At 37.6% G+C, this 13,274-nt stretch overlaps 1 protein-coding gene across 2 annotated transcripts in view; it reads right to left on the reverse strand.

Annotated features, from left to right (window-relative positions):
* Window positions 1–13,274, reverse strand: part of LOC127564051 (TRPM8 channel-associated factor 2-like) — a 134,419-nt gene that overhangs the window by 24,412 nt on the left and 96,733 nt on the right. The window contains exons 1-2 of one of the 2 annotated variants that reach the window (XM_052000302.1): window positions 2,955–3,289; window positions 204–841 (exon numbers count right to left, since the gene is read on the reverse strand). The exons of the other annotated variant lie outside the window; for it this stretch is intronic. Coding sequence (XP_051856262.1) covers window positions 204–826 — 623 coding nt within the window. The 5' untranslated portion in view covers window positions 827–841; window positions 2,955–3,289. Of the gene's footprint in view, window positions 1–203; window positions 842–2,954; window positions 3,290–13,274 lie in introns of those variants that run through there. 2 annotated transcript variants of the gene reach the window in all.

A 13,274-nucleotide genomic window follows, 5' to 3' on the forward strand; every position in this document is an offset into this window, starting at 1 on the left:
GGACACTGATATTTATATGACAATGATTCCAAGGCTCTACCTCTAACCAAATATATTAATTATGGATTTCCAATTACTCTGTCCATAACCTCCCTGTCCCCTGAGACTTTGAATAAAACTTTTTCTTCTCAAAATATCATTCTAATTCTTTTTCCTTAAAGGAATCTTCTTAGTATAATCCTTGCCACACCCCTGATACTCACCTGAGTGTAAGTGGAATTTTAGGCACTTTCTTAGAGACCTTGAGGAAGCTTGTATCTCCATAGGCATCAGTGAAGTACACACCAGCTACACTGGTCATCTGGTTCCCAGGGAAATTGGACAGAACCTTGTCACGTCCATGTTGACTTGCCCAATACCAAGCTTGGCCCCCAATAAGTAAGCCCCCACCATTTTTCACAAATTGAATCAGCTCTTTGGCCAAGGTGCTGTCATAGGCATTGATGCAGTAAACTCCAACAGAGTCTTCAAGGCCATTCATAATTTGCACCTTCATTCCAGAGTCATGGAGAATGCCAGCAAGAGGTTCCACAGATGTGTGCACCCCCACAACAGTTCCTGGTCTCTGGTTGAGCCAGCCCACAGCATTGCAAAGAAACTGAGCCAGCATGCTATCTTGCAGGTAGCCTTCATGGGACATGACTACCATTCGACCCTGGCCATATTGTGAAGCAGCAATTAAGACTTGACCATTCTTATTCACCAGGACTGGGAAGGCAGCTTCACCAATGAGCAGTAGTTCACAAGGGACAGGGCCAGTGGGGAGATTCCAACTATTCAGCCCTTTAACTAGGACCTCAAAATCATCTGATGGAGACACCGCCATGGCTTTTTTAGTCTGCTGTAGGGAGAAAAGCAAAGTTTGAGATTGGTGATATAGGCCTAATCTTGCCTCTCCCTCCAGTGAAACTTGCACATAATAAATGCTTAATAAAACCTTATATAATTTCTAGGATTCCTTATTGATGTACCAGTCTCAATAAATGAAATCAAGTTAATCTGACATAATCTGTTCTTGAAGAAGTCATTCTGGCTAATTTTGTTCATCAATTCCATTTCTAAATGTTCACCATTTAATTTTCTGGACATTTACTAATGATCCTTTTAATAAAACATTCAGATTTGGGCATAGGAATTAAAAAAAAAAACCTCACTACCTCATTTGCCTCACTAGTAGGCAAATTCCTTTTCCCTCACTTTTTATAAAATCAGGAAACATTAATCCTGTAGTCCTCTTCCCCAAATAAGTACTGGAAAAGAAAGACATAATCAGCAACAGCTCTTTGGTTTACTTAGGTTCATTTTGTAGAAAGGGTTTTAAAGATCGTAATTAATTTCTCCTCTTACCAGGAAATTCCCCGCCATTCTATAAATGAGAAAAATGAAGCAAGGGAGTTCAATCACAATCATCAGGGAAGGCAATAGTTGATACCAAAGAGACTAAATTTTATCCATGTCCTTAAAAGTATATAGTTGTACTCAGCCAAACACAGATCTTCCACTTAGTTAATCCAGGAACAAGAAGGAAAGGGGACAAGCATTTATCAAGTGCCTATCTGGTACCAAGCTCTGTGCTAAGGGCTTTATAAATATCTAACTTAATCCATTCAACAATCTGGGAGGCAAATCATATTATTATTCTCATTTTACAGCTGGGAAAACTGAGGCAAACCACAGTTAAGTGGCTAATTCAGAAAAACACAGCTAGTAACTGAGGCTTAATTCAAACTCAGATCTTTCAGCCTTTAGACTCTATGCAGTGTAACCTAGAAAAGTTTAGGGGATAAAGGAAAGGACAATCAGCTCATAAAGAACTCCCATAATTATCACCCCAGGCAGAACAGAAACTGTACTAAAAGCTCTCCAATAGGATTCTAGGAAAAGGAAAATTAGAAACAACCAGGCTATGCCAGACTCACTTCCCCAGATGCATTGGAGATGTGCACATCATATATTATCTCCTACCCCATATTTACTCTCTATTTAATTCCCCTCGATCTGTTTTCTGTCCCTCCTGCTTTCCTGAAACTGCATTCTCTAAGGGCATCACAGACTTCCCAATTGTCAAGCCTCTTGGACTTTTCTCATATTCCCTGATCTCTGTGGAACAGCTGCTACTTTTTTTTACCATGGACTCTTTCTTTCTTTTTCCAGGACACTCCTTCACCTGGTTCTCCTACCACAGAGACAATGCAGAGATCACTAATCTGTTGGAAGAATTTCAATGAGATTACTGAGTCCTTCATCTCCCACCTTCCCTACAACTGAGTCATTTCACAGATGACAATGGAGGATGAGAACTGACTTGCCTCAGGGCCTCAGGGTAAGGGGGGCTAACCAGAGTAGCCTTGCTCTTTTGGGTCCTGGCTCAGTGACCTTTCCACTGCATTCGTCTTGTGTCTCCAGGATCATAGATCTCTAGGGCTAGAAGGAACTTATCCCCTCATTTTTATAGATAAGAAAGCAAAGATAAGATAAGAAAGATAAGAAATTTCATTAAGGAAAATTCTCAGGATCATAGGAGAGTGTGTCAGAATAAGCATTTAAATCCATTTTCTCTGATTCTAAATCCTATAATATTCCTGTTGTGCTTCTTAACTTGGGAGTCCGAGGCTTGTCCTCAAAAATGATTCTATAATGTTGTTCTGGGTAAGGGATGAGTTTCAGACTTTGAAAAGGGGATAGTACATAGCTGGCAGAAGTCAAATAGATCATTAGAACAGAAGGGCAAATATAGATAGAGACAAACCCTTTTCATCTTTGAGGGTAGAGAGATTATTCATTTATATACAGATTCCCACTGGCAAGGCCAGAGGTAACCTCTGCATCGCAACACTGTTATTTGCTCACTTCCTATCTCACGCACGCAGTTTAGAAAGCCAGTTTGCTCTCCTTTGGAGGGCTGGAAGGGGAAAAGCCTTCTGTCCAAGACCCAGAAAAAGGAGAAAACTCACATTCCTGTCTTTCAGATTCAGCTCCGGGATCACAAGGAGAAAGGAGAAGCCTCTGGAGAAGTGACAAGGAGGAATAAGTGAGACTAGAGACGGAGCTGGCCGGAGGGGGTGTGTCTGAGAGTTTCCCTCCTCTCCACTTCCTGGTCCGCTTGGCTCCGGGCCTGAGTAAGGTGGAGGCAGGAAACCGGAGCTGAAATCAGCAGAGCTCTTGGTGTTATTTCTGAGAGTCTGACGTCTTTCAGGGATGGTGAGGCCAAACACAGTCCTATTTAATGAGAGAATAGAGGAGGACTGAGAGAGAGTGAGGGAGGAGAGGGACTGTGGGGAGAATGAGAGAGAGAAAAGAGGGCAGAGAAAGTGAAAGAGGAAAAGGGAGAGAAGAAGGGAGGAGAAAGGAAGAGAGGGAGAAAGGGAGATAGGGAGTGATAAGAGAAGATGAAGAAGAGAGAGAAGAGAGGAGATGGAGAGAGGGAAGAGCAGAGGGGAAAGAGACAGAAGGAAGAAGGAAAAGGGAGAGAAAGAGAAGCAAATGGAAAGAGATTAGAATTCCCAATATCTAAACCTTTTTAGTGGACTCCTGAAATGTTGGAGACAGCTTGGTCTAGTGCTAAATTTTTCAGTGTGAACATTTACACCTTGGAAAGGAATAAAAGCTAATGGGGCTTGATTTATTTTGTTGATGGACCAGACTTAACAAAGTAATGGAAAAATATTAATATTAAATAATACATTTAAAAGTGTGTCATTTGTATATTATCCCCCTTTCCTGAAAACCAGTTAAGCATTTATCAGCACACTATTCCTTTTTGGCACACTGGTAGTATAATAGAGCCATTCAAGGAAAATATTATTAAAACCATAAAATAAAAATTAAGATTAAAAAGGAAAGCAATTATACTGAAATGTTTTAAATGTCTTTAAAAAAGGAAAAAAAATTCCATGGAACCCAAATTAAAAAACCATGGATTAGATGCTCAATTCTGTATGCTTGTAAAATCAATTAAGCTTTTAAAGCCTCATTAATTTCCTTTTCTACAAAATAATAGCAATGTTTACTATATACTAATAGTAATATTTACTATTTACTATGGAAGGCAAAGTACTTTATATATAGTAGTCAACAATTCTTAAAATATTCATGATAACTTTATTGTAAATTTAAAAGGAATGGCAAGTTGTACCCAGACAAAAATAGGATAACTTTTCATGATATTAAACTCAAGTAAAAATTGTCTGTATTGCCTCCATACTGACTTAGAAAACCACAAATAAACATTATTTATATAATATTTTTATTTATTTTGTTAAACTTTTTCCAATTACATTTTAATCTGATTGGACAGCATTCTGCATTTTGCAGGCTTCAGGTTTGACATCCAGTAGGCCACGATGAATTAATTTTCTGCTGGTCCTAAACTCCATCATTTTGCTAAAGAAATTATCTAGGACCATCAAATCCTTTCTTACTATCAGCCTGGAAGTATAAAAACAAGTCTCTGGGTTCTATAAGGTGAGCTGGGGTCAAGTTCTAGGCTAAGAACATTCTAGGCAGGCCTGAGATAAACCTGTGTCTCATTTGGGCCTTGTGATATCTCAAAAGGCAGTTGAAGTCTTCCCTTTCCAGGATACTCAAGAAGCAAGCTAACAGTGCTACTACTGGGCTTATACCCCAAAGAGATACTAAAGAAGGGAAAGCGATCTGTATGTGCCAAAATGTTTGTGGCAGCCCTGTTTGTAGTGGCTAGAAACTGGAAAATGAATGGATGCCCATCAATTGGAGAATGGTTGAGTAAATTGTGGTATATGAATGTTATGGAATATTATTGTTCTGTAAGAAATGATCAGCAGGATGAATACAGAGAGTCTTGGAGAGACTTACATGAACTGATGCTAAGTGAAATGAGCAGAACCAGGAGATCATTATACACTTCAACAACGATATTGTATGAGGATGTATTCTGATGGAAGTGGATTTCTTTGACAAAGAGACCTAACTCAGTTTCAACTGATAAATGATGGACAGAAGCAGCTACACCCAAAGAAAGAACACTGGGAAACGAATGTGAACTATTTGCATTTTTGTTTTTCTTCCCATGTTATTTTTACCTTCTGAATCCAATTCTCCCTGTGCAACAAGAGAACCGTTTGGTTCTGCAAACATATATTGTATCTAGGATATACTGCAACATATCCAACATATATTGGACTGCTTGCCATCATGAGGGAGTGGAGGGAGGGAGAGGAAAAATCAGAACAGAAGTAAGTGCAAGGGATAATGTTGTAAAAAAATTACCCTGGCATGGATTCTGTCAATATAAAGTTATTATTAAATAAAATAAATTTTAAAAAAAGAAGCAAGCTAACAACTAACCAAGAAGATTCAGGACAATATCACAAAAATATAACTTACTATGCACATATCTGATTGCTCATTGCATATATTAATCAGTGTAACAGAAACTTTAGATTTAACATTTCTCAATGTATGTAATCAAATTTTATTAACCAAAGCATTCAAGCTGGACTCTTTAAAAACAGAACACCACCATTCTGACATTTTAAAGGTTCTAAAAAGCTTCTTACTGGATCAGATGAAGTTTCCTTTCTGTCCAGGTGAAAGCCTCTAACATCTCAGGAGAGGGATAGAGGAAGAAAAAGAAAAAGAAGAGAGAGAGAGAAGAGGCGTGGGGAGCTGGAGAGGAGGAAGGAGAAAAAGAAAAAGAGACAGAGACAGGGAGAGAGACAGAGAGACAGAGAGACAAAGAGAGAGAGGTAGAATACTAGAAAGAAAGCTCACTGTGCATTGATTGGACTGTATTCAGGGGAAATTAAATATAAAATAGCTGAAAAACATTCTTGCAAAGGAGCTATTTGCAAATATCCAAAAGGTCTCTCAACTTATAGTTATCATTCCATAATTTATGGCTTAGCATTCCTGTTTCTTTGTGGTTCTAAAGCTACTTGTTCCATAATGGATTCATGTTTGTACTATTTTCTTTTCTTTTTTTTTAAACTCCTACCTCTAGAGCCCAAAACAGAATTGTTTATTCCTCAGGAAGCTGAGACTCTAGGAAATCTCATTTTATTGAGAAGACTGGCAACATCAGAATAATGAACCCAGAACAAATTATCACGACAGGGAAAGGCCTGGAACTGATAAAAGCAACCACTTCCTGTGACCTCAGCCTAGCAATGCCAAGCTACCAGCTATGCTAGACAAATCAGTTCAAAGTATACATGGAGAGAATGAAAGAGGAGGTGGGAGGAGGAATCCAGAAAAGTTGGTTACCTGAAATGTGGGGCCTGAGTTGTGCTACAAGATAAAGAATAATTTAAGTGTGGTCAGCATGCTTTGTGCCCTGATGATACTTTGTATCTAGTAAATATATGACAATGTATGTACATTTATGTAGGATTGCTTGAGTGAAGTTATATGAGTCAAATTATATAAAACTGTCTTTCCATTGGATTGTAAACTCTTTGAGGTAAGGAAGTAAATTTTGCTTCTTTTTCTATCCTTAGCACATAGCAGGCACTTAATAGATTGATTACTCATAAGAGCTATAAAACAGTTGCTAAGTTTCACATATTTTATAGATAACTATTAGCTCATCATATCTAAAGACCCATGAAGAACTATTCATTTTACACATTGATATTTTTGTTCACCTGTGGCAAAAGTAGAGAATGGGATTGATTATGGGTAGACAGTTTTATCTTGATTGTAATTAAATATATGGGACACTTCCTGAGGGGGCTGTGGAAAAAAGTCAAATTTGGGAAAGACTATGGTGAAAGGACCAGTATATCTTGGGAAAGATCAAAATATGTACTAAGTGGAGGAAGCCACTCCTGCCCCAGAGGAGACATGTCTATGTAAACAGAAACTCCTCATTTCCCCTAAGTTATAGATCTCATATAGAGAAGTCATAGAATCTAATGACTGATGGGGGAGAGGGGGAAGTATCTAATTAATGTTAAAATTAATCAATATGCCTGACTCAATTTTTTTTTTTTTTTGTCTTAGAAAGCCCAAATGGCACCCTTAGGGATGCAAAAAATAAAAACAAAACAGCTAGTCACATCTCCATATACTGCTCATCATCTCAAAATAACTGAATTTTGCCTCATCATCATTTTCTCCCCTCTTGTTTCTGAGAAAGGTGACTTTCTGTGTTTCTCATACTAAGTCCTCTTTCTATACAGTTGGTCTCCTCTCCTACTCAATTATATAGGAGAATTAAATATATATTAATTAAATCTATCTGGTCAAGTCAATAAGTATTTATTAAGCATCCTCTAAGTGCCAGGGATACAAAGAAATGAAAAATAGTTTTTTGTTCTCAAGGAGACCAAATTTTAGTAGGAGAAATAATGTGTCAACAATAGATAAAGAGAGATTCACATAGGATAAATTGTACATAATCTCAGGCCAATCTCAGGATTAAGATTAGGGAGGACTGAGATTATCTGAGATTATTTGAGCCAGAGAAGCTCAAAAATTGAGAAGAGGAGGTAAAGTGCTCTAGGTATGGAGAATAGGCTGTGTAAATGCACCATGTTAGCAGATGGAGGATCTAGTTCAAGAAACAACAAGGAAGCCATTGGTAAATTATAGAATATAGAGGTGGGGAAAGAGAGAGAGAAGTAAGGTTTAAAAAAATTAGAAAAGTAGTAAGATGAGAAGTTATAAAAAGTTTTTAAAGCCAAACAGAAAATTTAACATTTGATCCTGGAGGCCATAGATAACCACTGAAATTAATTTAATATGGGAATAACATTACCAGATTCTACTGAGGCACTGGATTGTACTGGATAGAGGGCTAACCTCAGGATCAAGGATATGCATATTCAAGGCCTGCCATGGTCTACCTATATTATAATGGTCAGATTGGCTCACTGGAGGATTTTGGTACCAGCTCAAATCCTGATCATAGGTGAGGAGTGAAGGAGCAGAACTCACGTGGATGGTCAAACCTGGAGTTTGTTTATTTCAAATTCTCTCAGCCTTATATACCCTAATACCCTTACATAATTATAGCACAGTGTGTATATGCTAACTATATACTACACATGTGGAACCACATAAACAACTCGCTATTTATTGCATGCAGATGTCTCTTTGACACTTAGTACAACTCTGCTTTAATTACAACACAGTTTGTCACACCCCCTGACTTCTCAGGAAGGCTGAGATGCCCCAAGAGGGAATGCGGAGCCAAACCATACATATCAGCAGGTTCCCTGGCTGGGATAGAGGGTCTTATACCTCACCCAGAGTTCCCTCATAATCTGTGACTCTATACTATATGACCATGTTCAAGTAATGACATTTCTTTTTCTCCTCCTCCTCTTCCTTTTTGTCCTCCTCCTCCTCCTCCTCTTCCTTTTTGTCCTCCTCCTCCTCCTCCTCCTCCTCCTCCTTCTCTGTCTTTTCCTCCTCCTTCTCTTCCTCCTGCTCCTCAGAATGAACAAACTATGAAGGAGACAATACAGATTTTAGACTTTATACCTGACTATCCTCATGGTGACTATCTTGCTGACATCAAGGCCCATCTAGAGGACCTCCAGAAAGCCAGCCCAGGCATTATATTTCCTCCTCCTCCTTTTCTTCTTCCTTCTGTCCTTTTCTTCCTCCTTTTTATTTGGGGGAGGGGGGGGACAAACAGGGTTTAGTGACTTCCCCAGGTTATATAGTTACTAAGTGTTTGAGGCTGTATTTGAACTCAGGTCCTGCTGACTCTAGCACCAATGCTCAATCTACTGCACTACCTAGCTGGAGTAGATTTCTGGAGTAGAATTTAAAGAAATGGATATTTATAGCTAGCCTTCTATCCAAGGACAAAGTAGCAGCAACACTGCTTTGCTTCTAATATACTTTCCTTCACAAATGTCTGATAATGATACTCCATCATAAAGTATAGGTGCCCCAGAGTTTTTAAAGGTATTTTAATAGAATGCAAGCTCTGACCTGTTCAAGCAAGCTAGATGTTGACTCCACTTTCCAAAGAAGTATTTTTCAAGGATCAATTTAGTCTAGCTGATAATTTCTTTAGAAATGACAATCTATGAAACAAATAAAAATCTATGAAACAAATAAAAATATGAAATGACCATCGGTCCTGCACAATCCTCCTCTGATTCTTCAGATGTTATAGAAACAAAAATCAGTGTTAATATCAACTCAAAGAAAAGAATAAAAATGAGATGTAATATATCATTAAAAATAACTTTAATTTGACAAGCTACTGTTGAAAAAACTGGGAAAACACAAAACAGTGGAAATTAACAGAAATTATGATCATTGACTAATGTTAACTGATATAAATCAAACACTATAAGAGAAAGGTTAAAAAAAAAATCTAGAAAGCACCTTACTTGTCATACCTTCAATTTCCTGGTTAGGACTACAACTTTGTTTGTAAGAATTTTAAAGGGAAGGATGTAAAATATATGATTAATATCATTTCATAAATGTAGGGAAAGATATATTTACAGAAATAACAATTAATAACAATAATAGGAAATATAATTATCCTTTTTTCTCAAAGAAGACCAAAATGATATTACTATGTTAGAATCAAGTTACAGTGTCTCTGATGGCTAATCAGATCAATATGAGCTTGTAATGCTTTACCACAAGCCAGACACAAATAGAACATATAAATATTTGGGAAGGATTTTTAATTTTGTGTATCTTATGTTCTTTTGAGCTACTTTAATTCTTATAGAACATAGCACCTGCTCTGATGAGGGCATTTCATGCTAGGTGGTCCTGTGCCAGTGTCTCTCCCATGTCATGTGATCGATTATAAAGTTTTAAACCTTGAGAGTATTGTTGCATCACTTTTTCCTGATTACCATATGAGCATTTTCTCTGCATGGGTTCTCCAGAAATTCTTGTCTTTTTTTGGCAAGCATACATTTTAAGTGCTTCATAATTATATCTCATAAGGAAATATATTTCATGTGACTTCGCTTATATAATTGATATCATATTGATTATCTTGTCAGTGGATAAAGGAGGGACAGAAAAGTGGAAAAGAATTTGGAACTCAAATTTTTTTTTAAATGTTATAAATAAATAAAAGATTTATCATTTCATTTGATTCTCAAAACAACTCTGGGAAGTAGATGCCATTATAATATCCCCATGATAAGATTGTTGTAGGACTTGAAAATGCTCAGGAATCAGTGGATTCTCTGAGATATGATAAGACTGTTGCAAAACTTCAAAATCTGCAGGAATCATTGGATTCCCTAACACATAAAAAGACTGTTGTAGGACTTCAAAAACTTGGAGGGATCATTGGATTCCCTGACATGTGAAGTAATGGACAATAAATTGGTTTTGGACTATCTCTTGGTTGCTAAAGGAGGCATATGTGTGATTATTATTAACATACCCTTTTTCTAGGACTTCTGGATATCTTTTACAATACCATGTTGATTAATATTGTTTGTTATATCACTACTTGCATGTACAATTCATGTTTGTTACACCAAACATTGAACCAGCATCAACAGTGAGAAGAGCCATTTATCCAAACATATGCTAATAGAGTCATTGTCTTATACTGAATAGGTAAGTAGCCTTATGTGCTTGGTTGTCTAATTCAAATACACCTATTCAGAGTTTCAGCCCTCTATGTCTCCCCATTTTTTTTTCAGACAAATGAGGCAAACAGAGGTAATATGATTTGCCTACGGTAATACAGAAAGGTTTTCAAAGACTTCTAATTCCAGATCCAGCAAACTATCTACTGCATTAAGCTAGATCATTCTAGCAACATTCAAGGATGAAAATGGAAGAAGGATGATAAAATAGAAAATGGAAAAAAAAAAAGCTGTCAACTTTTCTATAGCAAACTGTTTTCTATTAAAAATCATGATCTGTGATGTGTGCAATGCAAAGAAATAGAGTGCATGATAAGGAAAACAAAGATAGGAATAGTATTTTAAAATATACATAAAGAACATGCTGGATATAGCACAATTTTAAGGACACTGAGAGAAGGATTGTCAAGATATCTGAAAGAGTAAAGGATATCAAATCTATAGCAAGGACATATTTAGAACTTGGACAAAACTTGTTGTGGCTTTCTGGATATAGTGAATTATGTAGGATACAAGCCCAATGAAATAGGCAAACTGGAGTTAATATACAAATCACCTTTGACCAACTAGCAGGTGAAGGTCAGTATGCTGACAATTCAGCACAAATTAATTACCCCATAGGCGTATATGAGCAAATTGCTACTGCTGCAATAAAAGCATGGGATTCCCTCCCAGGAAAAGATCTAGGGGAAGCCTTCATGAAAATAGAGCAAGGTGCCACAATGAAATTTTTGCTGATCTTGTGGAATGTCTGCATCCAGATGTCATAAGAACATTAGAGAAAATTCAGCTACAAGAATAATGATAAGAAAACTGGCTAAGGAAAATGCTACTGAGGTTTGCAGAAGAATTCTATGGGAACTACACAAAGATGCTCCTTTAGAGGTGATCATAAGATGCTGTGCCACAGTGGGCACAAATGCTTATTATACCGAGGCTATAATGATAAACATGGAAAGATGGGGGCCCTCTTGGCAGAGAGAGGACTAGCTCTCTAGAGAGACTCGCTGATGCTTTCAATGTGGAAAAGTAGGATATCTGAGAACTCAATGTAGGACAGGGTGAGAGAATAAGACCTAAAACCCTATGTCCAAAATGCAACCAAGTTTTCCACTGGGCCTCAAGATTTAGATTGACTCAGGGAAATGAGAGGCAGATCCCAGCTCCAAGATATCATACAAAAGACAGGTGGAACATGATGGCAGCTGAGTTTACACCCAGAGAGTCTTTAGAAGCTCAGGACTCTAAAGTGATCAATCAGCAAAAAAGCAATCAGAAGGGAGAAAGGGATTATATGATCAATCAACAGAGAAGCAATCAGATAGCAGAAAGGGATTACAATTGGGGAGAATATAGGCTTTTTAACCCAGGGTCCAGTGAGAGCAGCTCCAATGTAGTGAGCAGCTCCAGTGTAAGTGCCAGGTGATGAGAAGAGATTTAGAAAGTGGTAAACAGAAGGGACTTAGGTTAACTGCTTGGGGAAAAGGGTTTGCTTATATTTCTACAGATGAAGAAGGAATCAGATGGGTGGCAACAAGCATCCAGAGAGAGATAGAAAAAGTGAAAAAACCTCAAAACAAAGGAGATTTAAGAAATATCTGGCACTGAAAGAGCATGGCTGATAATGAGACTGTTACAGAACTACAGAACCAGGAGGAATCATTGGATTCCCTAAGATGAAAAATTGTTCATAAGGCTGTTGCAAAACTTCAGAACTAGCAGGAATCATTGGATTTCCTGAGATAAAAAATTGTTGATAGAACTGTTGCAAAATTTTAAAAGCAGCAGGAATCATTGGATTCTCTGAGACATGATAAGACTATTGAAGGATTTCAAAACTTGCAGGAATTATTAGATTCCCTACACATATAAAGTAATGGACAATAGATTCCTTTTGGATTATTTCTAGGACTTATGGACATGTATAATTCCTCATGTTGATTCATGTTATTTGTCACATCACTACTAGCCTGTGTTACTATGTGGTTATATGATTTATGTAATTATGTGTAATACCTCCCATATTGATGGATTTATGTATACCTATTTCAAGTGAGCTCCTTTAGAAATCTGCTAATCTGATTTGATTTCCCATTTCCTTTGGTGTTTTCATCTCCCTTCCTGAGATGTCAGGGAGGGTGTGATCACCTCTTTTTATGGTGTTTTCACCCATTTTTTGATCATGCTGGGAAGGCGTGATCACCTCCTTTTTGGGGGTTCTCACTTCCTTGAGAAGTCAGGGAGAGTGACCACCTATGTTCTAAAAACAAAAGAAAGCAGGAGATGTTATGAGCCAGAACTGAAACAAGGTACTAAGTGGAATTGAGGAAACAATGATTAAATCTAGTTTAACAATGATTTAATCTTACAACAAATAACGGTTTCCTAGTGATATAATGATTGGTTTATACTCAGAGTGGAGCATATAAGCTTGGACAAACTCAGCCAGAATCAGAACTAGGAAGACACAGACGTGATGGTGGTCATCCTGCCTCCCCAACAGAAACCAAGACACATTCAGGAGGACCTCAAGAAAGCTGGTCCGGGTTCCAGGAAAGGAGATAATAAAGGATTCGGACTTTAACCCCTGGTTGTACTTGTGGTGATTACTGAACTGAAACGAAGGCTGCTCCCAGAGACTACAGGAAAACCACATCGAGGAGAACCTTACATTATGGAAAAGCACATTTCATAGTCACCCAA

The sequence above is a fragment of the Antechinus flavipes genome, chromosome 5 (assembly GCF_016432865.1).
Source record: "Antechinus flavipes isolate AdamAnt ecotype Samford, QLD, Australia chromosome 5, AdamAnt_v2, whole genome shotgun sequence".
Classification (NCBI taxonomy): domain Eukaryota; kingdom Metazoa; phylum Chordata; class Mammalia; order Dasyuromorphia; family Dasyuridae; genus Antechinus; species Antechinus flavipes.